General features: G+C 47.8%; 1 protein-coding gene across 5 annotated transcripts in view; it reads right to left on the reverse strand.

The window, feature by feature from the left end:
* The window catches only part of LOC137432624 (uncharacterized), a 73,304-nt gene that overhangs the window by 21,782 nt on the left and 23,860 nt on the right, over window positions 1–27,662 (reverse strand). For all 5 annotated transcript variants that reach the window (XM_068124696.2, XM_068124699.2, XM_068124697.2 and 2 more), the window contains one exon: window positions 7,624–7,822. In XM_068124696.2, the coding sequence (XP_067980797.2) occupies window positions 7,624–7,822 (199 nt within the window). The remainder of the gene's footprint in view (window positions 1–7,623; window positions 7,823–27,662) is intronic.

The following is a 27,662-nucleotide window of genomic DNA, read 5'->3' on the forward strand; positions in this document are numbered from 1 at the left end:
ACCTAGCTTGGCTTCACGCTGTTGAAACCAAAGCTTTCAGAATCATTTGAATCTCCTGCGATGAAGCTAACTCCGAGGGCCTTTCACTCACTGAACGCAGGCAGGTTGGTGGTCTTTCTGTCTTCTACCGACTCCTCTCCGGCCTTGCTCCCCCAGCTCTCTCTGTGCTCTGTCCCCCAAATATTCCTACAGGTCGCACAAGATCTGCCAGCAACCCTCTTATGGTTAAACTGCCAAAATCTAGGCTCTCTGCTCACCTTCACTCTTTCATTCCCCTTTTCTTCTGCCTCTGGAACAAACTCCCCCACTCCCTTCAATCCCATTCCCCCCTCCAGGTCTTCAAAACAGCTGTTCACCACCATCTCTTATCTTCCCCCATCCCAAACCTTGATCTTTTCTACCCCCGCCAATTCACACCAGATCCACTTTTTTGAAATTCCAACTTCTTTCCTGGAAGTCCTTGCAGTGTCCATATGTTTTATACCTCTCCCACGTCCCCCCAAGCCCTCTCCCTCCCACAGTTCTCTCAATGTCCCTGCTCTCAAATGTTGTGTTTGTGTCCTTCCCCTTCTCTCCCCATCTTGTCTATCGCTCCCCTTATTTTGTGTTTTATGTGTCGGTTTGACTTTTGGTGTCATTAATGTTAGCTCTTTCACGAGCCTCGATATTGTATACAAAAAAAAAAAAAAATTACTTAATATACGTAATGACGTGTGTGGTATGACGGCCAGACACAAAACTTCCGCTACTTTAATATACATGAGATATATATTTAACCTCCAGTAACGTTGCAGTCACTCCAAAGAGATTAGTGTTACGATTAGATTTACTATAATAATAACGTTGCATTATTATTACAAATATTATATTATTTTTTAAAAACTGATGTGAATTCCCTACTTCCGCTTTTACACCGCTTCAATCCATCAACTTTCCATTCACGACAATGGGATTAAAGTGTTATGTTTATATTTACTATAATATTATTATTACAAAAATAGCCGATGCTTTCGATATTTGATGATCATTTTAACAATCGGTTTGTTTGTTTTTCACACTGAATGAAAAACGTGAAAGTAGAGCATGGGGATTGTGATATATAACAGGTTCGACAATATGTTCGGCATGAACGGCATATAAATCAAAATGGCGGTGCGTGGAGAGTCAGCCGCAGCACCGCCGTAATGACATCAGATGTAATCACATCACCCTGTCATGTGACCAGATTCTCAGCTCTGATTGGTTTACGTTTGAGGGGACATACTTACATACAGACGGACAAACACTGTTCTAGACGGCTCTGCCCGATGGGCTACTCCATAAATAAAACACTGCCTGATGGTGAGCTCTGGGTCGATCCATCGCATCCAAAATGTGGCGAAAGGCGTGGCAGGTATAGCATGTTTTGAAAATGGCAATTGCCCCTTGTTCATGCGGTTGGATCAGGTAGGTGGTGTTGGGCGGCAGGATGATCACCTCAACGTTTGGGTGAGCCACCTTCTGGCCAGGAGCATTATCCACGAGCGGGAGAACCTTGAACGCAAGGTTTTTTTTTTACCTCCAAATACTTCTTCACCTGAAGGATTAAACAGTTATGGAACCAGTCCATGAAAATTACTCCCGTTACCTACACCTTTCTGTTGGCCCTCCAAAACACGGGCAGCGTGTTCTTGCTTTTGAGAGCACCTAGGTTCAGGGAATGGTACATGCTACAGCATCCTCATACAGTCCCCTTTTGCATTTGTGCAGAGGAAAAGAGATATCCGGTCCTTTTACGCCTTGAACCCCGATGCTGTCTCCTCGCACTTCAAGATAAAAGTTCGTGCTGGCATATTTTTCCAAAACAGGCCGGTCTTGTGAGCGTTGAACACCTGCTCTGGCAGGTACCCCTTCTCCTCAATGAACTGCGTGAGTTGAGCAGGGACCGTTTTGGCTGCCTTATGGTCCGCAGAGGCATCCTCGCCTGAAAGTTTGATGCTGCTGAGACTGTACTGCTTCTTGAAGCAGTCAAACCATCCCTTGCTCGCTCAGAATGGACCGGGGCCACGCATACCCGCATCGCTCAGCCCAATCACTTGCATCACTCGTGCTAACGCCACACGCACCAGCCAGATATGTATACATACATCTCGCCTGTGCGTGAATGAGAGGTCCACCTAAAGGCATGTTCTTCTGTGAGTTGTCCTCCAGCCATACATTGAGAGACTTCTCCATCCTTTCTGTGTGGACGTCCCGGACCTGGGCGACCACTTTGATGCGCAGTGCAACACTCACCGCAACAGTTTCTCGGATCGCCTTCTCATTGTTCCGTATGTAGCGAACGGTGGATTTGTTTACTCCATGCAGTCTTCCCACCGCCCTCTCTCTCCTTAATAGCCAGTCCAGCAGCTCCACTTTGTTGATCATACTCATCACTTTCTTATGCTTTTTGGTAGTCGATGCAGCTCTGGCACTGGTCTTGCGCTTGGGTAGCCATGTTTGATCATTGAGCGGAGCGAGAAGCAAAACACATGTCAAGGCAGTGGGATGAGAACAATGATGAAGACCCAGGACACGCTGGACATAAATGGTCATGTGAGAATTGTGGGTAACTGCAGGAGAGTAAAGTAGTCCACACATCGTTTGTGGGGGATATTGGTGGGTGATATTGGTGGGTGATATTGGTGGGAGATATTGGTGGGAGATATTGGTGGGGGATATTGGTGGGGGATATTGGTGGGGGATATTGGTGGGGGATATTGGTGGGGGGTATTGGTGGGGGGTATTGGTGGGGGGTATTGGTGGGGGATATTGGTGGGGGATATTGGTGGGTGATATTGGTGAAGCATATTGGTGGGGGATATTGGTGGGGGATATTGGTGGGGGATATTGGTGGGGGATATTGGTGGGGGATATTGGTGGGTGATATTGGTGGGTGATATTGGTGGGTGATATTGGTGGGTGATATTGGTGGGTGATATTGGTGGGTGATATTGGTGGGGGATATTGGTGGGGGATATTGGTGGGGGATATTGGTGAAGGATGTTGGTGGGGTATATTGGTGGGTGATATTGGTGGGGGGGATATTGGTGGGAGATATTGGTGGGGGATATTGGTGGAGGATATTGGTGGGGGATATTGGTGGGGGATATTGGTGGGGGATATTGGTGGGGGATATTGGTGAAGGATATTGGTGGGTGATATTGATGGGGGATATTGGTGAAGGATATTGGTGGGGGATATTAGTGGGTGATATTGGTGGGGGATATTGGTGGGGGATATTGGTGAGGGATATTAGTGGGGGATATTGGTGGGGGATATTGGATATTGATCAGACGAACAGATAGACACAAACAAACAGACAGGGGTGAAAACATAACCTCCATCCACCGGCAAAAAGTTACCCTGTTTTGTACTCCCACTTGATTGTTTTATCACACATTGTTGGTGTCCTGCATACTATGATGATTTTTTAAAATACACCCATAATATTTTGCAAATGGACATCGCTATCTTGTAATGTTATTATCTGCTGGTTGATTTGTGTACAAGTCTTACACGAGCCTGAGATCATTGCAGAATAAAAAGAACTTCAAGGATACCCCTGCCCGACGCGTTCGTGGATGTCTCACCTCAAATGAGCAGTCTTTTGGAGTGTGTATTGGTGGAAATGTGAATTTAACGTAAAGTGATGATGTGGACCATGACACATGGTACATGTTTACCTTATAGACTATGGTGGGCCGCACAGAAGAAGAACCAACAATCGTGATTTAAATTGATGCACCGCCATTTCATGTCAGATTTCGTAAATGGTGAGATGTACAGTTTCAACATTTTGTCGTAAACGTGGTACCGGCAATGTAAGTGTTTGTAAAGGTTAAGTTGCCCTGATTATCTCCACAAAATCGCCAGAGAACGCCCCAATTCGGTATTGAAGTATAAAATCTAATAATAATAGTAATAACTAGAACTGCCACTTTAAAACTGCTGGCAGTGATGACCGGTTTACTCGCACCCACTTTTGATGCAACCCCACTTTTGATACAACCCCACTTTTCATACAACCCCACTTTTCATACAACCCCACTTTCATTGGACATGCTTTGACACAACCCCCTTGGATACAACCCCGACACACACACACACACACACACACACACACACACACACACACACACACACACACACACACATCCCCCCTACCCCCTCCCACACACACACACACACACATCCCCCCTACCCCCTCCCACACACACACCCACACCCCTCCCCCCACATGCACACCCCTCCAAACACACACACACACATCCCTCCTCCCCCCCACACACACACATCCCTCCCCCCCCACACACACACATCCCTCCCCCCCCACACACACCCCTCCAAACACACACACACACATCAAACCTCCCCCCCACACACACACATCCCTCCCCCCCCCCCACACACACATCCCTCCCCCCCCCCCCCACACACACACACACACACACACACATACACACACACATCCCCCCTACCCCCACCCACACCCCTCCCCCCAAACACACACCCCTCCAAACACACACACACACATCCCTCCATCCCCACACACACACACACACACACACACACACACACACACACACACACACACACACACACACACCCCTCCCCCCACACGCACACTCATATCCAGACAAACGCACATCCCCCTCCCCCCACACCCCAATACACATCCCCCACACACATCTCCCGACACACAACGCCCTCCACCCCACACACACACATCCCCCCTACCCCCTCCCACACACACACCCACACCCCTCCCCCCACACGCACACCCCTCCAAACACACACACACACATCCCTCCTCCCCCCCACACACACACATCCCTCCCCCCCCCCACACACACACATCCCTCCCCCCCCCCACACACACACACACACACACACCGCACCGTAACACACACACAAACACACGCATACATCCCCCCACCCCCAACACACACACACACACACACACACACACACACACACACACACACACACACACACACACACACACACACACACACACACACACACACACACACATCCCCCCACCCCTAACACAAACACATGCACACATCCCCCCACCCCCCCAACCCTAACACACATGCACACACACAAACACCCCCACACCCCTCCGCCACGTGCACGCCCCTCCACATGTACACACACACACACACACCCCACCTCAACACATACACACACACACACACACACACACACACACACACACACACACACACACAAACACCCCCACACCCCTCCCCCCACACACACATCCCCCCACCCCATCCATTAAAAAAAATATTTTCGTTTATTTAACGATATCTGCCACCCGTCGAAGAACGTCATGCCGTGGCATGACATCATCCGTGGCCCGTGCCGTATGTCAGCGGAAGAACGAAGTATCCCGTCGATCGAACTTGGTCAAATTTTTCATGATTGTCACCAAATTTGTTGTGGTATTTTGTTAACTCATCCAAGGCAATACGACAATCGAAATCCGATTTGAAATCGAGCCAAATTGACGCCGTAAGGTGTGCCTGCACGTGTGGATATTTTACCTGTGGAAGATTCACTTTGGAAATACGACCCATTTAAAATGTTAGATTTTGGATAACTTCGTCATTGTAAATCGGATTTCCACAAAATAAAGGTCACCATTGCTTGCAGATACCTCTCTTTCTCCTTAAAATTGAAGACAGGATGAACTTCAGAGCGAGAAATAAGCCGAGGCGGCGAAGAGTTTTACAATGTTATTTTCCAATGTAAATGACAATATCGTGTAGTTTTACGAAAATTCATCAGAATTTGCCCAGATTTGTTGCATTCGAATGTTAACACCCTCTAGCGACTGCCAAATCCGAAGACAATTTAATTTCGAGCTACCCTTAGCTCGTGAGGTGGTTATGTCACATGGCCTGGTCAAAAAAAAGTGTTGTGGTTCTTCTTCTTCAGGCAATAACAACTTCTAGTTTCCAGACCGTACATCCAATCATCTTGAGATTTTGCACACTTGTTACTCTTCATGACTTCTACTACAGTATGAAGTTTCACGTCGATCAATAAAGCGATTCAAGAGATATCCATTAAAAAAAATTTTTTTCGTTTAATTAATGATATCTGCCAAACCACGTGACCTATCGCAAATTCTAAAATGACATTTTAGTAGACTGACATGCTGAACATATCTGTGAATTTTCTCCTCGATTGGATCAAAAATGAGGGAGGAGCTAGGTTTTAAAGGTTCATGCTTAAAAACGTCATAACTCTGAAACCATGTGTCGGATGATGTCGTGCTCGCTGACGTTTTTGTTCGTCATGGGTATGCGATTCTGCTTGCAAAGTTTGGCCTCGATCTGTTCAGCCGTTGCAGAGAAAAAGGGGTTTTCGTGTTTTCACGAAAACCAATATGGCGGCCGAACCACGTGACCTGCGACGTCATAATTACCATTAAAATATTCTACAGACCGAGTCCCTCCTATGGTGAAAATTTTATCTCAATCGGCCCTATTATTGCAAAGAAAATGTTTTTTAAAGGAAATTAAAACTTAAAATGGCAATAGCACTGGGAGACGTGGCCTGGAAGGACAAAATGGTGTGTTTCTTCTTCTTTCAACAATAAAGACTTATAGCTTCGAGACGGTACATGCAATCATCCTGAAATTTTGCACACTTGTTCCCCTTGATGAGAGCGACATTTCATTAAAAATTCAAGTCGATCCATGCAGTGGTTCAAGAGTTACAAGCTTTTTAAAATTTAACTTCCATTATTTATTGCCGCCAAACCATGTGACTTATCAAAACGTCTCAAGTAACGATGAAACATCCCCCCATGAGGAACATTTGTGTAAACGTTCCACTCGATATCTCCACAAATTATGGAGGTGATTCCATTTCTAGTTTGAGCTTTAAAACATCATAACTCTGAAACCATGTGTCGGATGACGTCGTGCTCGTTGACGTTTTTGTTCGTCATGGGTATGCGAATACGCTTGCCAAGTTTGGGCTCGATCTGTTCAGCCGTTGCGGAGAAAAAGGGTTTTTTGTGTTTTTTCACGGAAAACAAGATGGCGGCCGAACCATGTGACGTATGACTTCGAAAATTTTTGCATTCTGAGTTTTTTTTAACTAAGCATCTGGGAAAAAAAATCCCATTTTCAGGGGAGAAAATTTTTTGTTTGACGAATTCTTACCTCTTAACGTTAGCATTTTTAATATACTCGATACACATGTCTTTTGTTTCCATTGAAGAGTTCTTTAGAATGAGCCATTCCTCAAATTTTTCCATTGAGCCGTTGCGGAGATACAGAGGGGAAAAGTTGAATTTGTTTTACAAGATGGCGCCCACACCACGTGACCTATGACGTCATAATTAGCATGAAAAAATTCTCGGAGCCGAGACGATCATTCTGATGAAAATTTCCTGTCAATCCGACCTGAGAACATTAATTATGAAGTTTTCGGAGGTGCAAAATAGGGCGGAAGAATAATAAGAAAAACTCTAGCAGTAATAATAGGTTACTCTCCATTTCATGGAGAGTAAACCTAATAATATAATATTGTGAATGAGCTAATGAGGCAAGCCTGTATGTTAGTTAATAAATTACTGACCTGCTGCAAGTACGGTGATATTAACCTCACACTCATGGTCTTTCATGTCATGTAGTGTTGTTAGAGTACAAATGTACACTCCAGCATCTTGTACGGTAACATTACTGATGGTAATTGAAGCATTTCCTTTGGAACCATCTCCCACAAGTTCGACCCTGTTCTTTGGTTTAACAATTTTCCCATCAATGAAATGCAAAACCTGGGAAGACAAAAAAATATTTCAAGGTTATGTCCAAATTTTTTTTCCAAGTTGGATTGAAGTGCTAATAAAGTCTCAAAAGATTATTTTTATGCCTCCGCCCCCGAAGGTGGCCAGAGTCATTATGTTTTCGGGTTGTCCGTCCGTCCGTATGGACTAAACCTTGTTTTTCTCAGCAAACCACATGTCCAATTGAGACTGATTAAAGAAGTTATACAATTTCTTGGGAAATACTGTACATTTTGTGTGACTATTTTATGATTATTTAATTGAATGAATTTTGTGAATAAAATTTTAATTTTCTGTCAATACTTTAATATTCCTACATAATCCATCTTCTGAATTTCCTCCTTGTGCCAATAGGCACTGTTTAATTGGCCAGGTCGCTGGGGGATGGTTGCAACCTCGACGGGTCGACACTCCAACGCAGGATACTCGACTGCAAGAGCACGAATTTGTAATTGGTTTGTGGTGCTGCTGATAACACATTTTCTCGTTTAGTCCGGTAGCTAAGCTAAATATAGCATAACAATTGTGCATTTTGTGAGGAAAGCACCAAATTTGGCACACCAGTAGACTATCATATTATGAAAAGATCTGGATATTGGGCCATCTCAGATTCAGAGATTTGATTTTTGCAAGATTTGCAGATTTGCAAGCTGACATTGCAACGCCAGGGACGGCCGACTCCTTCCTGCGAGCTGCCCACGTCACCCGCACAAGAAGAGCTCATCAAATCACTGCAGCGGCACTGCACATCCTGCAACACCGTGCGTATGAACGCCACTGTATGACATATGCTGATGATGCAGAAGACCTACCTGAGTTCGAAGACTGGTTTCACCAGAGAGGAGAAGACATTCCCAACTTTCAGTACTGGGCAACTGTGCTGGAACTAGAGATGTTGGTACTGGTCTACGTGCGTTCTCTGCGGCAGGCTTCATTCACGATGTACCTTGATGCCCTGACGGAACTGGTCCCATGGTTCCATGCCTTAGACCACACACACTATGCCAGGTAGGTCCCTGTTCACCTGAGGGACATGGTTGCACTCCCAATGAAGCACCCAGATGTAGCCAGAGAATTCAGGGCTGGCAACTTCACTGTACAGAAGACGAAGAAGGTGTTCTCTTCGATCCCAATCGAATCGAAATCTTGCAAAAATCAAATCTCTGAATCTGAGATGGCCCAATATCCAGATCTTTTCATAATATGATAGTCTACTAGTGTGCCAAATTTGGTGCTTTCCTCACAAAATGCACAATTGTTATGCTAAGTTGCCCCACTATTTCTTGAGGCATGGCTCTGTATAAACGAGAACGATACTCTTTGACATCATGACGTCGACCGATATGCCTCCACCCACATTATTACATCATTATAATACTTGTACCAAGTTTGCTTTAAATCCATTCAGCTGTTCTCAAGTTATCACATTTCTACTTGACATGACCTCTGACCTCTTGACCCCAAAATTTAATCAGGTGATGTTTACATCATTATACATACCTGCAGCAGGTTTTAATTTAAATTCCTTCAACTGTTCACAAGTTATCACATTTTTACCTGACATGACCTCTGACCTTTGACCTCAGGACCCCAAAATCGAATCGTTTAATATCTACGTCATTATAATATGTGTACCAAGTTTGAATTAGATCCTTTTTGCCGTTCTCAAGTTATATACCAATCACAGACTTTGACCTCATGATCCCAAAATTGAATCGGTTAATCTTTACATCATTATACACACCTGTACCAAATTTGATTTAGATCACTTCAGCCGTTCTCAAGTTATAGACCATAAACAGACTTTGACCTTTGACCTCTTGGCCCCAAATTCTAATTGCAGTTAATCTTTACATCATTATATATATCTGTACCAAGTTTGAATTAGATCACTTCAGCTGTTCTCAAGTTATAGACTGATAACAGACTTTGTTTGACCTTTGACCTTTGATACCAAACTCTAATCACTTAATCTTTACATCATTCTACATACCTGTACCAAATTTGGTCAGAATCCCATCACTAGTTCACAAGTTATCGCGGTAACAGGGTTTTCACCTAACATGACATATGATCTTTGGTCTTTGACCTCGTGACCCCAAAATCTAATCAGTTAATCTTTACCTCATTATACATACCTGCACCAAGTTTGACTAAGATCCCTTCAGCCGTTCTCAAGTTATCGCGGTAACGAAAACTTATCACGGACGGACGGACGGATGGACAGACGGACGGATGGACAACCTGAAAACCTAATGGCTACGGCGACGTCGTCGACGGAGGCATAAAAAATATCAAAGTTTGCTTCGCCTCAAAGCTACATCTGTGGCCGAGCTTGTTCAAATAGAATGTTACTTAGAACTCTGTTTTGATTTAAAGCAATGTAACCTTTCATTATTAAATTACCTTTGCTCATTTTCATTGCATTTACAATCGCTTTATCAGTGTAAAATAATTAATGGTGGAAATTAATCTTTCTGACAAATGGTTCATGAAAAACAATTTCTTTTTTTTGAAAAAACAACAGGCTTCATGTGTTAATGGCAAATGTGTTATGTAAAAATCTAGAACTACAACTGTATATATAATTGTGAACATTATATATATTGTTACGGACACGGTTTTTGGATGTTATTTTACCGAGCGGTGGTGTATTTAACCGCGTCCGAACAGTTACTCCCCGATTAGAACCCGATTCCAACCGAACGTTGACTAATCGCGCTACAGATATTCAATTGGGAAACCTCTAAAGCGACCGAAAGAGAAGAAGAGAGAAGAAAGACAGAGTTTGGAGGAAGAACAGATTTATTATACACACACAAGCAATATTTTAGAGCGACCAATATTATTTACAGCAATAGATGGAAAAGAGCAGTCACACAGTGCATTGTTAACTTATTCTATTTCATTTACTTAATCCCCAAGACAAACGAGTAGGACAGGACGTTCACACTCACACGGTGGATATTGCAGGCAGGTAATGGCTCGAGGTTGATTGCTTGAGAGGAAGGCAAGGTCGGAGGCAGCAGCTTTCAACCCCTCGCGGTTTTGGCGGGAAAACCTCCGTCGCGTATCCGCGGCCGTCACGCGCTGGCTCGGCACACCTGCTCCTCTTCCTGGGGTGGAGCCGTCTCCCTCCGTTCAGCGCGTCTCTCCAACGACAGGGGATCTTGCAGGCAGGTAGGTAGGGCTTGCGGTGGATTGCGCTCCTCTTCCAGGTCATCCCCCAGCGTATCTCTCAAGGCCTCTCCTTTGGTGCAGCCTCGTTGCTCCTCTCCAGCTCATCTCCAGTCATCTCTCAAAGCAGTCCCTTACAGTCGCTTTTATCACCTCCGGCGGAATTAAGCCGCCAGCTCCGAGGGCACGCCTACCGGGTCACTCACCGCGGTGTTGATTGGCTGTTAGGGCCGGTTCACTCCTGCCCTCTTCTGACGAGGTGGAGACACGCCTTTCTTCTCCAACCTTACCTCGTGGCCAATGGTGGTTGAAGAGAAAAACCGACCAAAATGCGGAAGGCAAATGGAAGGGAGGTTTTGGGGAAATTGGAAGGGCCTACGCTTATTTTGTTTGATACAATGCAAAGTCAATCTAGTGGAAAACACATACTTAGCCTACATGGAATAAGGAAATACACTATTTAAAAGATATATCGTGACCTGCGTGTATGTTCTATGAAATTAATTAGGAGGACGGCTGCGACCATTATTTACATTACCAGGATGTTACCATACCAAAACCATACTCTTCACATCCGTTACCCTTCCTCCAAAATTGTTACACTCCTCAAAACCCGTTACACTTCTCAAAACCCGTTACACTTCTCAAAATCGTTACACTGCACCCTCCTTTCTTCAGGCACGTCCTCGGGCCTACTAGACTTAACTGAGTGTGACATGTAGGTGTAATTCCCTCTACAATTAACCTGACCCTGAGTGTGACAATTTTAAACCACAAATAAGTATGTCCCCCTATTGCATTGCATCCTGTCTAACAGACTCAAGCCCACAGCTAACCGAATTACGGAATTATTCTGAAACTATACATTTACGGTGGGGAGCATTATTTACAATGACGTGATTTCTTATTTACAACGCAACCCAGGACCTGTGTGTTTTTTTTCTTTTCTTTTTAGGGAACAAGAGAAAGAAATTCCTGTTGGGAGGGAGGAGACAGCACGCATTGCATCGATGCACCAGTACCAATACCACCAAAGCACCCAAAAGCACCCAAAAGCACCACCAGCACCACAAAGCACCACTCGGTGCGCAGTCACCATGGTTCATAATAAACACAACAAAACAACTGGTGGTGGTCTTCTCCTTGTCTGCTGGGCCGATGTTCTTCCTGACGTCTTCTGGCTTCATGCGGCCTATTTGGACATAATAAAAAGCACAACTTGTGTTCGTTTTTTATTATTATTTAGGGCCTCAGGGGCCAACTAAGGGTGGTCCACCTGTTTGGCATAGGTGCCACCTTACCGAGGTCCGCAAGCAAGATTCCCTGGCCACTATGGCCGGTCTCCAACAGAGGTGCTCTGCCCCAGAACCTGGGGTCCATCAAGTGGTACTTGGCCGCCGAACAGCGGTCCATAAAGTGGTACATCAACGCAATGCGTGCTGGTTCTGGGAATCTCGGGCGCACAATGGCCACCTCACGCACGCTCCCCTCGGCACCCAATGGCGCACAGGTCATGTGGGAGACAAAAGAAAGACAATTGAGCGAGGGGTAAGGTCACAAGGGTACACGTCAAACAAGGCAATGCAAGGTGAAATGCGTACGGAGGGCGAAGTGAGAAAGCTCGTCCCTACCGTACGTCACCCCCCTGTCACCTACACTACCCTTGCTCTTACCCCATATTTACAAAATCTACCCATTTACAAATTCGTCACTACTGTCACGTCTTCCCCATATTTCCCTTATACCAAATTCGTCACCACAATCCCTCTACTTCAAAATTTGCCATCATCAATTCATCATCAATCCTCAAAAGGAGGGAGAGATGGAATTACGCACAATGTCACACCCACGTCATGATGCGTCTCACAACCCAAACATTTGCACAGTAAAAAATAATCAAACATGGCATGGTGTGGAGTACCTGTCACCTCAGGTGAGTGGATGCAGATGGTGTGAGGAGATCCTTCATCCTAACTATCCTCTAAATGATTTTAACACACTTTACACTACCCGGGGTCTTTCCCTGCCAATCCATTGGCAATCTTACTCTATGTGGTTTTAAAAACCAATTCCCATTGACCAAACTGTGGTGCTTCTCAATTTGGGGTCTCACTCCCCCGATTCATCTCCCGGTGCCCTCGCACAATTTCTGGGCCGCGACGTGTAGCTCTCCCAACAGGTCTACCCACCTGCACACCTCCACCACTGTAGTTGCCACCCGAGCTTACCTGCTCCTCACCCTAACCTAACTAACTGGGGAAGACCCCTCTTGGATCTGTCACCCCACTGGTGCCCTCTGGCACTGGGCTACCCGGGTCCGTCCTCCGGATCCTCGGGCCCCATCCACAACAACTACTACCGGCTCCCAGAGCCCACCTGCGGCCTCACCTGGCCGACATCCTCACAGTGGTGGAGTGCCCAAACCAACTACACACACTAACAGGCTACACGCCCAGCCATTTCCACAACACTAATGCACCCATCCAAAGACCATTCTTCCACTCGCACCACAGATGCCAATATCCAACCACAATTTACCTATACCCTCTACCTAACACTTACACTACCCGCCCCGGGTATCCGTGATGGGGGTCCACTCTTCCCCCATTCACACCTTCGCACCATCCACTCCACTCCACAATTTCCACCATACTCACTCCACGACCATCCATTCCAATACTCCATACCATTTATTCCATACACCTGTCTTTCATTCACCTGTCGTTGCACACCTGTGCAATCATACCTGGTGCCACCTGCACCCTCCTTTCTTCCTGGACCATTTGGTCAACACAACACGCAATCACCACTACTCCCTCATACACTGCTCCACACACCTGTTCAGTTGCACACCTGTGCAATCACACCTGTTCCATTCTCACCCGTTCAATCCTCACACACACGGCATCATCTCAGCTAACTACTCCCCTCTGAAACTTGCGCTTCCCAGTCGTCCCTTTAAACTATTGCGCTCCCACGTCATTATAATCCACACTAATCTACCTGTGTCCCCACTACAGGTATCAGTCACTAACTAACCTTAACGTTACCTAATGTCATCTTCGCTAGATCCCTACAATTATCCAAGCCCTCCCTGGCTCGGTTGTCATAGCCACCCCATAAACTATTGCGCATTTGCCCCCCACCTGTGAGGGATGGTGGATTTGCCATCCCACCACATCGGGGGTCTCTCACTACCAATTTCGCTCGTCCAAATCCAACAATTCAAAAATTTTCCATTTACTGCCAATTCTATTCACTTTTCTAAATTTCGTTTTAAATCACTATCACTATCACCATCACCCGTCTACTTATTACATCCTCTCGGTGCGCCAATTCACATCTACAGCCCGGCTTCGTACAGCCGAGCACTGAACGCGGATTCTTTTGTGCTGGCGGCTGGATGCGTCCCGCATTCGGGGCAGGGGCGGGGGCTTACCCGGGCCGAGATCCCACGCATCACCTCGGCGTGGAGCCATCCAATGTCCCGATCTCGACCTGCCGGCACGTCTCAATAGAAAGTGGTCGCCATGACGACCCTTCCTATCGGGCTGCCCGCTCCACCTAGTGGAGCCCGGACGCGGCCGCTCCACGCGAGGCCCAGCGTGGATCGCGCACGGCGGTCCTTTCGAACCCGCCGTGGCTCGGATCTCCGCTGATTCTCGCGGCACGCGAAGCCCGACACGCACCGAGGGCCCGATCCGGCTAAAAGTCGACCTAACCTTTAACCCGGTTATCGTCGACGCCTCACCTGGATGCCTACAAGCATACGCTACCCCTTTCGTGCTCATACATGCAGCCGTTTCCATGCTCTTGGTCGTACCTTCTCTAACACACCTCGGTACACTCATTCCGCTCACCGACTTGGTCACACACCTGACCACCGAACACTTTGGCACACATTCGTTGCTCGCACACCTCACCAATACACCGCTTCGCGCCCCCTCCTCGGTCACCTCCTCTGTGACAATCACAGGTGTGCCCTCATTCGCACACCCAACCACGTGCCTCACCACCAACTCAAATGTGCCTTCCCACACACGCTCTACCATTCCAGGTGTGCATCCTTCCATCCCAGGTGTACATCCTCGCTCACCTGTCACAACCAACTCACTCTCCTTGTCACTCTCAATACTCTCACCTCCATTCTTGACAGCGCACTCACCCTTACTTTCGACGGCACACTCTTTCCTCATGCACCCGTCCGTTACACACCTTTCTCGCGCACACCCTCCCGTTACATCCTCTGTAACACTCACCACAGGCGTACACTTCCTCGTTACATCCTCTGTAACACTCACCACAGGTGTACACTCTCTCATTACTTCCTCCGTAACACTCACTACAGGTGTACACTCTCTTGTTACTTCCTCCGTAACACTCACCACAGGTGTACACTCTCTCGTTACTTCCTCCGTAACACTCACCACAGACGTACACTTTCTCGTTACATCCTCTGTAACACTCACCACAGGTGTACACTCTCTCGTTACATCCTCTGTAACACTCACCACAGGTGTACACTCTCTCGTTACATCCTCTGTAACACTCACCACAGGTGTACACTCTCTCGTTACTTCCTCCGTAACACTCACCACACCGCGCTTCCATGTACCCCCTCGCACACGCGCTCCGACCGGCTCACTCCTGACGGCACACTCACTCCTCGGCGTGCACTTTTTTCTCACACACCCCATGGTCGGACATTCTCGCACACCTCTTTTTTCGCACACCTGACCTGTCACACACTTCACCAACGGCCTTTCACGAACACCCGGATCCAAACCAATCCCCAAGCCGACTGAATCTCCCCTCACATCATGTACATTGCCACTCACCTCCGTACCTCGTCGCACCTCCTCTGCCACCTGCAAACTTTTTATTTGGTTAGTGAGCACTGCATCATGATTTGAACACAGACCTTGTACATATTCCATGACTTCCTCCTTTATCTCCCTCTTAGTTTCCCTCCGTCTCTTCTTAATTTCACTCACCCCTTCTTCCACTTCCTCTACTTTTTGTTTAACCTCTTTTATTTCTCGGTGCGTCTCCTCAAGTTCGTCCTCTAAGGCTACCGTGACCGTCTCTATGTGCATCCTCACCTGCCGGTCCTTTGTCTCCATTATCTCTGTCACCTCCTCCACCCTCATTGTCAGTTCCTCCCGTACCATCTGACATTGCCTCTGCGTCGCTATTAATTCGTTTTTAATTTCTTTTTGTGTCGCCTTTAACCCTCCTAGTACCGCAGTGTTCTTTTGAACCTGCTCCACTAACTTAGTTTGTCCCTCTGTCAGCTGCTCCACCTCCTCCGTCAGATCTTCTATTCCCCCCTGTAACTTTGCCGTATTATTTCTCACCTCTTTCTCTATACGCTTTTCGCCTCGCTTTACCTCCTCGCGCAGCCCCGAGACCTCCTCACTCACCCCTCGTCGTATTTCCTCCATCTGGTTCCCCATCTGTTCGATTTCCCGGGCGGATTGTTCCCCTATTTCCCGCAATTTGTCCTCCATCCTATTTTCTAACCCCATTAACCCATTTTTCACCCCCTTTAACTGATTCTCTTGAGCGGCCATTCTGTTTTCTACCCCCATTAACCCATTTTTCACCCCTTCTATCCCATTGTCTAATCCCTCAAATTTCTTGTCTAACTCCTTAAAATTATTGTCTAATCCCTCACCGGTACCCCTCGCTTCGTCCCTCATTACCCCCATTTGGTTTCCCATTACCCCCAATTGCTCACTCTGAGCATCCATCCGGTTCCCCATTACCCCCATTTGGTTTCCCATCCTGTTTTCCATCCCTTTGAAATTATCGTCTGTTTTTACCATAAAGGCCATCATCTGTTTCATAAACAGGTTCCAATTCATTGGCATCTCGGGTTCGGCTACCGCGACCATGGGCGTGGCTAAATTTGGTGCCGCAACAACCATGTGCGCGAGGACGCCATCTTGTGCACCTGATACACCCTCAACCGCCTCCTCATTGCTCTCCTCCTCCCTTTCTTCCACATACATTTCCCCTGGTTCCTGGGTTACCCCTAACCCGTCTATCTCCCCCACCGACATCCGATCGCCTTGATTGTCCATGGCGCGATCTCAAAATTCGGGTTTTATAAAACAACACAATTTCGGCAGCTCGTAATTTTGACCAAGATTTTTTTTTTTTTTAAATTTGGGCCTAACAAATTTAGTCCCGGGTCCGAATCCGACTCCTCGACACCAATTGTTACGGACACGGTTTTTGGATGTTATTTTACCGAGCGGTGGTGTATTTAACCGCGTCCGAACAGTTACTCCCCGATTAGAACCCGATTCCAACCGAACGTTGACTAATCGCGCTACAGATATTCAATTGGGAAACCTCTAAAGCGACCGAAAGAGAAGAAGAGAGAAGAAAGACAGAGTTTGGAGGAAGAACAGATTTATTATACACACACAAGCAATATTTTAGAGCGACCAATATTATTTACAGCAATAGATGGAAAAGAGCAGTCACACAGTGCATTGTTAACTTATTCTATTTCATTTACTTAATCCCCAAGACAAACGAGTAGGACAGGACGTTCACACTCACACGGTGGATATTGCAGGCAGGTAATGGCTCGAGGTTGATTGCTTGAGAGGAAGGCAAGGTCGGAGGCAGCAGCTTTCAACCCCTCGCGGTTTTGGCGGGAAAACCTCCGTCGCGTATCCGCGGCCGTCACGCGCTGGCTCGGCACACCTGCTCCTCTTCCTGGGGTGGAGCCGTCTCCCTCCGTTCAGCGCGTCTCTCCAACGACAGGGGATCTTGCAGGCAGGTAGGTAGGGCTTGCGGTGGATTGCGCTCCTCTTCCAGGTCATCCCCCAGCGTATCTCTCAAGGCCTCTCCTTTGGTGCAGCCTCGTTGCTCCTCTCCAGCTCATCTCCAGTCATCTCTCAAAGCAGTCCCTTACAGTCGCTTTTATCACCTCCGGCGGAATTAAGCCGCCGGCTCCGAGGGCACGCCTACCGGGTCACTCACCGCGGTGTTGATTGGCTGTTAGGGCCGGTTCACTCCTGCCCTCTTCTGACGAGGTGGAGACACGCCTTTCTTCTCCAACCTTACCTCGTGGCCAATGGTGGTTGAAGAGAAAAACCGACCAAAATGCGGAAGGCAAATGGAAGGGAGGTTTTGGGGAAATTGGAAGGGCCTACGCTTATTTTGTTTGATACAATGCAAAGTCAATCTAGTGGAAAACACATACTTAGCCTACATGGAATAAGGAAATACACTATTTAAAAGATATATCGTGACCTGCGTGTATGTTCTATGAAATTAATTAGGAAGACGGCTGCGACCATTATTTACATTACCAGGATGTTACCATACCAAAACCATACTCTTCACATCCGTTACCCTTCCTCCAAAATTGTTACACTCCTCAAAACCCGTTACACTTCTCAAAACCCGTTACACTTCTCAAAATCGTTACACTATATATATATATATATATATATATATATATATATATATATATATATATATATATATATATATATATATATATTGTTGTGGATATGAGAATGTTTTTTTTGTTGTTGTTGTAGTGTAAATTGTTGTAAAATATCGCCCTCCTTACTCCAGTGTTGTATAAAGGTCAAAGGGCGTTCCCGTAGTTAGTTCCATAAAGCATACATGAAGGACACCATAATATCCCTGTTCAGTAGTTTATTTCCTTATTCTGTGTATTAGGTTAAGGCTTTGTCTTCCATTAAGATGACACTCCATTGCACCAAGTGAAATAAGATAGATCCCCTTTCATTCCCATTCCCAAAACCTCCATTTCCAACTGCGTCATTGCCAAGCCTCAATTGCCAGCTACATCACCTCCAAGCCTCCATTGCCAACTGCACTGGGCAGTTTGCCAGGTTTGCTACAGCTGTGGGTTGTTGATTTCGCCCCAAAACCACCATTAAGCATGTGCTCAGCTCGGGGAAGAAGGGCGTGCCCGCCCATCGTCATCAAGGGCGGAGCCAGAGGGCCGTGCCGACCAATCAGGGCCGAGGCGAGCTGACCGATGGGCGTGTCCTGGACACTAGCGGCTTGATCGCCTGAGGCGCTATAAAAAGCGCGCGCGCAAGAACCGAGTGTGTGGTTGGACCAAGCGAGAGACGTGCAAAGAAAGGCGCGTCAGAACGTTGGTTGGTGGTTGGTGGCGGAAAAAGAGTTGGTTACAAAAGAGAGTGGGAGAAGTAAAGAGAAGTGAGGCGGAGTGAGGCAGAGTGAAGCCAAGAAAGACAGCAAGCCTTGTGAGGGTTGAGTTGAGGAGGAGCACAAAAAGGGACACCAAGAGTTGCGTCGACGCCACCGAGGTTTTCCCGCCAAGAACGCGAGGAGTCGGAGCTGTCACCTCCAGCCCTGCCGTTTGCAGGGACCTGACCCTTCCTCCCCCTCCAGCCATCCACCTCCTGCCATTCCTATCATCATTCCCCGCGTGAGTCTGTCTTTTGTTTGTTCTGTCCTGGGTTTAATTAAGACTGTAGGTAAGCTAGCGTTGCACTGTGTCTCTGAGTTCTTCTGTAAATTATTTTCTTATCTTTCCTTCTTCCTTGGTTTCTTTCAATCCTGTACATAGTAATAAATTATATTTGTATTCCTTACCCTTTGTCTTTCTTCTTCTTCAAATCCTTCGCTTTAGTCTTTTCCCCATTGAATATCTGAGGCGCGATTCGGCCAACGTTCAGGAATCGGGTTAGTCGGGGTAACTGTTAGGGCCGCGGTGCCATCCGCTCGGCCAAACAACATCTTGTCCGCGGTCTGTAACAATTGGTGTCGGGAGCGAGATTGGACCCGAAGCGCGCTTAACGCGCTCAAAATTACGAGCTGCTGAAATTTGTTTTAAAGAAAAACCTGAATTTTGAAATCGCGCCATGGATAGTCAAGGCGATCGGATGCCGGTGGGAGAAATAGACGGGATAGGATCGACCCAGGACCTCGGGGAAATGTATGTGGAGGAAAGGGAGGAGGAGAACAAAGGCAATGTGGTTGAGGAGGTTTCAGGCGCGCAAAATGGCACTCTCGCGCACGTGGTTACAGCGGCACCAAATAGAGCCGCGCCCTTTGTACCAACGGTGGAAGACATGCAATTATTTCTGGCTGAAATGAGGGCCTTTATGGTTAAGTCGGGTGAAGAAATGGAAGACAGAAGGAGGGCTGACAGTGAGCAATTAAGAGAGGGGTTGAACAATAATTTTAAGGGGTTGGACAGTAAATTTGAGGGGTTAGACAACGGGATAAAATAGGTGAAAAATGGGTTAACGGGGGTGGAAAATAGAATGGCTGCCCAGGAGAATCAGATAGAGGGGGTGAACAATGGGTTAAGGGGGTTAGAAAACACAATGGACGACAAATTGCGGGAAGTAGGGGAGCAATCCGCCCGGGAAATCAAACGGATGGGGAACCAGATAGAGGAGGTGAAAATCGGGTTAGAAGGTAAATTGGATGCTCAGAGGGATGAATTGGGACAGATGAGGGTGGCATCTACAAAAGAGATGGAGGAGATGATGGAGGAGATGAAGGAGGAGATACGACGAGGTGTAAGCAAGGAGGTCTCGGGGGTACGCGAGGAGGTAAAGCGAGGTGAGAAGCGTATGGAGAAAGAGGTGAGGAATAATACGGCTAGGTTACAAGGGGGAATAGAAGACCTGATGCAGGAGGTGGAACAGCTGACGGTGGGACAGACGGAGTTAGCGGAGCAGGTACAAAAGAACACTGCGGTACTAGGAGGGTTAAAAGCGACACAAAGAGACATCAAGGATGACTTGATAGCGATGAAGAGGGAATGTCAGATGGTACGTGAGGGACTGACAACGATGTTGGACGAGGTGACAGAAGTAATGGAGACGAAGGACCGGGAGGTGAGGACGCACATAGGAACGGTCAAGGTAGCCATAGAGGATGAAATTGAGGAGACGCACCGGGAAATAAAAGAGGTGAAGCAAAAGTTTGAGAAGGTGGAAGAGGGGGTGAGTGAAATTAAGAAGAGACGGACGGAAACTAAGAGAGAAATACAGGAGGAAGTGATGGAGTATGTGCAAGGTCGGTGCTCAAATCGTGATGGTGTGCTCGCTAACCAAATAAAGAGTTTGCAGGTGGCGAAGGAGGTGCGGAGACGAGGTGCCAAGGTGAGTGGCGATATACGTGGAAATGTACATGATGTGAGGGGAGCTTCAGTCGGCTTGGGGGTTGATTTGGATCCGGGTATTCGTGAGAGGCCGCTGGAAAAGTGTGCGACAGGTGCAGAGTGCGAAGGAGGAGGTGTGCGAGAATGTCCGACTCTGGGGTGTGTGTGAGGAAAAAGTGCGCGCCGAGGAGTGAGTGTGCTGTCGAGAGTGAGTTGGTCGTAGCGCGGGTGCGAGGGGGCACATGGAAGCGCGGTGTGGTGAGTGTTACAGAGGATGTAACGAGAGAGTGCACACCTGTGGTGAGTGTTGCAGAGGATGTAACGAGAGAGTGCACACCTGTGGTGAGTGTTACGGAGGGTGTAACGGGAGAGTGTGCGCAAGAGGATGCACGAGAAAGGTGTGTAACGGACGGGTGCATGAGGAAAGAGTGCGCTGTCGAGAGTAAGGGTGAATGCGCGACCGAGAGTGGAGGTAAGAGTAGTGAGGGTGACACGGAGCATGAGTTGGTTGTGGCAGGTGAGAGAGGATGTACACCTGGAATGGAAGGATGCACACCTGGAATGGTAGAACACGTATGGGAATGCACGCTGGAGTTGGTAGTGAGGCACGTGGTTGGGTGTGCAAGTGAGAGCACACCTGTGGTTGTCACAGAGGAGGTGACCGAGGAGGGGGCGCGAAGAGGTGTGTTGGTGAGGTGTGTGAACGACGAGTGTGTGCAAAGGTGTGCGGTGGTCAGGTGTGTGACCAAGTGTCAAGTCGTAGATTCGTTATTGCTTAGAGTTCTGTATAAGACGTCGGTCGAATAATATGTTATGATTTAAAATGTTGCTTATTGTTATTCATAAGTAAATAAAGGGGTTTTCGCTTTGCTGTAGATAAATGGGAAAGTACTCGATGCATTTCGTGCTGGACGGATGGCTCGTCCTTCGTGTGCCCTCTCGATGCAAGATAAGCCCGGTCATAAATTCTCTCCATTCGGTCCGCAGATGGCGCCTCGAGCCGCGGGCTGGCGGACGTTTATACGCGCGTGGAATGTGTAGTTTTAAGTAGAATGCTCGGATTGCAGACATAAACCTTTTGATAGATCATTAAAACATTAATTATATTCCATATAATCATAGCGGCGCCTGAATTACAATAAACATGCTTCAGTTTGTGTTTAAAAATGAGAAAGGTGAACCAAAGGTGCCTTTTACACCTGGAACTCATCAGGCAAACTCAGTTACTTTACGATCTTAACGGAACCAAAGAATGCGATTCCCTCTTCTGCGAGTTATATTTCCTGTCACCTCGGAGCCCTGAAACACATCTGGCCCGGATCTCGACGGTGCGTGCTGCACTCCCCCGAATGACAGAGCGGATAACGGTGGGGGCTAGGGATAACGGTGGGAGGAACTCTCGCCAGTTCCTTTGTTCTCTCGGAGATTTTCTGATAAGCGTGTTCCTATTTAAGTGAACTGTGAATCGATGCATTTTTAGGAAGGGCTGAACGTGGCATGAGGGCAAGTCGTGCTGTCGATGTTCGCTTCCTCCGGATCTGTATAAGTTGGTATTTAATAAAGCTGCGTCATTCTCAAACTGTTTGTGGACTTCTTTTGCAAACGAAGAGCTGCTTCTTCACACGTGGTTGGGTGTGCAAGTGAGAGCACACCTGTGGTTGTCACAGAGGAGGTGACCGAGGAGGGGGCGCGAAGAGGTGTGTTGGTGAGGTGTGCGAACGACGAGTGTGTGCAAAGGTGTGCGGTGGTCAGGTGTGTGACCAAGTCTGTGAGCGAAAGAACGAGTGCAATAACGAAGTATGCGGGGTGTACGGGCGGCGTTGGAGCACCGAGCTTGGTGAGGGTGAAAGGGGTCGCGTATGCGTGTGAGCACTCATGTGAAGCATCGACGGTAACCGGGTTAGCGGTTAGAGCGACGTATAGCCGAATCGGGCCCTCGGTGCGCGCCGGGCAGCTTCGCGTGCCGCGAGGACCAGCGGGGATCCGAACCACGGCGGCTTCGAAAGAACCGCCGTAAGCGATCCACGCTGGGCCTCGCTCGGAACGGCCGTGTCCGTGCTCCACTCGGCGGAGCGGGCAGCCCGATAGGAAGGGTCGTCATGGCGACCCCCTTGTGTTGAGGCGTTCCGGCAGGGCGAGATTGGGCCATTGGACGGCTCTGTGCCGAGATGGTGCGTGGGACCTCGGCCCGGGTAAACCTCCTTCCCTTCACCGAGTGCCGGACACATCCAGCCGCCGGCACCAAGCAACCCGCATTCATGGCTCGGCCGTGCGAAGCCGGGCTGTAGAAGTGAATTGGCGCACCGAGAGGCTCAGATAAAGCGGCCTGTGATGATGAGGATAGTGTTTTGGACCCGAAATTGAAAAGCAAAAATTTGATGATTGGCAAAGGATTGGCAGAGTGATGATTGGCAGATGATTGGTAGGGATTGGAAAATTTTTGATTGGTTGGAATTTGGAGAGCAAAATTGGTAGTAGAAGATGCCCGATGTGGTGGGATGGCAACTTTGCCATCTCTCACAGCAGGGGCAAAGGAGCACTAGTCTTATGGGGTTTGGCAGTGAAAACTAGCCCGGGAGGGTTAGGATATAATGATAGGGATCTAGAGAAGATGACCTTAGGTAACGTTAAGGTTAGGTAGTGACAATGATACCTGTAGTGGGGACGCAGGTAGATTAGTGTGGATGATAATGACGAGGGAGCGCAATAGTTTAAAGGGACGACTGGGAAGCGCAAGTTCCAGAGGGGAGTAGTTAGATGAGATGATGGCATGTGTGTGAGGATCGAAAGTGTATTGAGCAGGGTATGAGTAAATGATTGTGAGTGTGAGTTGTATTGAGATTGCACAGGTGTGCAACTGAACAGGTGTATGGAGCAGTGTATGAGTGAGTGATAGTGATGTGAGTTGTGCTGACCAAATGGTCCAGGAAGGAAGGAGGGTGCAGGTGGCACCAGGTGTGATTGCACAGGTGTGCAACGACAGGTGAATGGAGAATGGTTGTGTGAAATACATGGAATGTGGAATACATGGAGTGGGAGTATATGGAGTATTGGAATGGATGGTCGTGGAATGAGTATGGGGAAAACTGTGGAGTGGAGTGGATGCTGCGATGGTGTGAATGGGGGAAGGATGGACCCCCATCACGAATACCCGGGGAGGGTAGTGTAAGTGTTAGGTAGAGGGTACAGGTAAATTGTGGTTGGATATTGGCATCTGTGGTGCGAGGTGAAAGAATGGTATTTGGATGGGTGCATTCGTGTTGTGGAAATGGCTGGGCATGTAGCCTGTTAGTGTGTGTAGTTGGTTTGGGCACTCCACCACTGTGAGGATGTCGGCCAGGTGAGGCTGCAGGTGGGCTCTGGGAGCCGGTAGAGTTGTTGTGGATGGGGCCCGAGGATCCGGAGGACGGACCCGGGTAGCCCAGTGCCAGAGGGCACCGAGGGGTGACAGAGCCAGGAGGGGCCTTCCCCAATTAGATAGGTTAGGGTGAGGAGCTAGGTAAGCTCGGGTGGCAACTACAGTGGTGGAGGTGTGCAGGTGGGTAGACCTGCTGGGAGAGCTACACGACTCAGCCCGGAAATTGTGCAAGGGCACCGGGAGATGAATCGGGGGAGTGAGACCCCAAATTGAGAAGCACCACAGTTTGGTCAATGGGAATTTGGTTTTTAAAACCACATAGAGTAAGATGGCCAATGGATTGGCAGGGAAAGACCCCGGGTAGTGTAAAGTGTGTTAATGTCATTTAGAGGATAGTTAGGATTAGGAATCTCCTCGCACCATCTACCTCCACTCACCTGGGATGACGTACCTCCACACCATGCCATGTTTTATTATTTTTATTGTGCAGGCGTTTGGATTGTGAGACGCATCATGACGTGGGTGTGACAACTGTGACATTGTGCTTTGTGTTCCATCTCTTCCTCCTTATGAGGATTGATGATGAATTGGGTGATGGCAAATTTTGGATAGAGGGATTGTGGAGACTAATTTGGTATAGGGGAAATATTGGGAAGACGTGACATTAGCGACGAATTTGTAAATGTGTAGATTTTTGTAAATATGGGGTAAGGGCAAGGGTAGTGTAGGTGACAAGGGGGGTGATGTACGGTAGGGACGAGCTTTCTCACTTCGCTCTCTGTACGCACTTCACCTTGCATTGCCTTATTGATGTGTACCCTTGAGACCTTACCCCTCACTCATCTGTCTTTTCCCCCCTTTTGTCTCCCACATGAGGACCTGTGCGCCACTGGGCGCCGAGGGGAGCGTGCGTGAGTCCGCCATTATGCGCCCAGAACTCCCAGAACCAGCTGTCTGCATCGATGCACCACCTTATGGACCACGTCTGTGGCCGAGCACCACTTATGGACCCCATGGGTTGGGGCATGGCCCCTCTGCTGGAACCGGCCATGAGGGCCCGAAATCTTGCTGGCGGACCTTGGCCACAGGGCACCGATGCCCCACAGGTGAACCATACATAGTCGGCCCCTGTGGGCCATAAATAAAAAGAAATGGACACGTTGGGTGCATTTTTATTCCACCAATAGGCCGCCAGTAAGAAAATGAAAGAAAGACAACAACTGGAAGAAAGCAAATAGCCAGCAGAGGGAGCCGAAGAGCAAGAGACCACCAGCAGGGTTAGGGGTTGTTGGTTTATTTGTATTGATGAACAGTGATGACTGTGCACCGATTGGTGCTTGAGGGTGTGTTGGTGCGTTTTGGGTGCTTTCATGGTGCGTCGATGCAGAGCAGACTGTCTCCCCCCCCAGAAAGAACAATCACAGGTCCTGGGTTAGTTTTGTAAATAAAAGCAGAGCCATTGTAAATAATGATCCCCACCGTCAATGTATAGTTTGAAGACCATTCCGCAATTCGGTTAGCTGTGGGCGTGAATCTGTTAGGCAGGGTGCAATGGAGCAGCGGGACATATTTATTTATGTTTTAAAACTGTCGCACTCAGGGTCAGGTTAAATGTAGAGGGAACTACACCTACGTGCCACACTAAAAGTTAAAGTTATAGGCCCGGGCCGTGCCTAAGAGGAGGAGGGTGCAGTGTTGTGGATATGAGAATGGTTTTTTTGTTGTTGTTGTTGTTGTAGTGTAAATTGTTGTAAAATATCACCCTCCTTACTCCAGTGTTGTTTAAAGGTCAAAGGGCGTTCCCGTAGTTAGTTCCATAAAGCATACATGAAGGACACCATAATATCCCTGTTCAGTAGTTTATTTCCTTATTCTGTGTATTAGGTTAAGGCTTTGTCTTCCATTAAGATGACACTCCATTGCACCAAGTGAAATAAGATAGATCCCCTTTCATTCCCATTCCCAAAACCTCCATTTCCAACTGCGTCATTGCCAAGCCTCAATTGCCAGCTACATCCCCTCCAAGCCTCCATTGCCAACTGCACTGGGCAGTTTGCCAGGTTTGCTACAGCTGTGGGTTGTTGATTTCGCCCCAAAACCACCATTAAGCATGTGCTCAGCTCGGGGAAGAAGGGCGTGCCTGCCCATCGTCATCAAGGGCGGAGCCAGAGGGCCATGCCGACCAATCAGGGCCGAGGCGAGCTGACCGATGGGCGTGTCCTGGACACGAGCGGCTTGGTCGCCTGAGGCGCTATAAAAAGCGCGCGCGCAAGAACCGAGTGTGTGGTTGGACCAAGTGAGAGACGTGCAAAGAAAGGCGCGTCAGAACGTTGGTTGGTGGTTGGTGGCGGAAAAATATATATATATATATATATATATATTTTTTGTATACTGAATCGAGGCTCGTGAAAGAGCTAACATTTACTTCACAAACAAATCAACCAGACAAACAAAACACACAAAAAGAGGGAGCGGAAAACAAGATGGGGAGAGAAGGGGAAGCACACAAACACAACAGACAACAAACACAACAGACACAACAGACAACAGAGTTGGTTACAAAAGAGAGTGGGAGAAGTAAAGAGAAGTGAGGTGGAGTGAGGCAGAGTGAAGCCAAGAAAGACAGCAAGCCTTGTGAGGGTTGAGTTGAGGAGGAGCACAAAAAGGGACACCAAGAGTTGCGTCGACGCCACCGAGGTTTTCCCGCCAAGAACGCGAGGAGTCGGAGCTGTCACCTCCAGCCCTGCCGTTTGCATGGACCTGACCCTTCCTCCCCCTCCAGCCATCCACCTCCTGCCATTCCTATCATCATTCCCTGCGTGAGTCTGTCTTTTGTTTGTTCTGTCCTGGGTTTAATTAAGACTGTAGGTAAGCTAGCATTGCACTGTGTCTCTGAGTTCTTCTGTAAATTATTTGCTTATCTTTCCTTCTTCCTTGGTTTCTTTCAATCCTGTACATAGTAATAAATTATATTTGTATTCCTTACCCTTTGTCTTTCTTCTTCTTCACATCCTTCGCTTTAGTCTTTTCCCCATTGAATATCTGTGGCGCGATTCGGCCAACGTTCAGGAATCAGGTTAGTCGGGGTAACTGTTAGGGCCGTGGTGCCATCCGCTCGGCCAAACAACATCTTGTCCGCGGTCCGTAACAATATA

Source organism: Myxine glutinosa, chromosome 8 (assembly GCF_964187855.1).
Source record: "Myxine glutinosa chromosome 8, kmMyxGlut1.1, whole genome shotgun sequence".
In the NCBI taxonomy this organism is placed as follows: Eukaryota; Metazoa; Chordata; class Myxini; order Myxiniformes; family Myxinidae; genus Myxine; species Myxine glutinosa.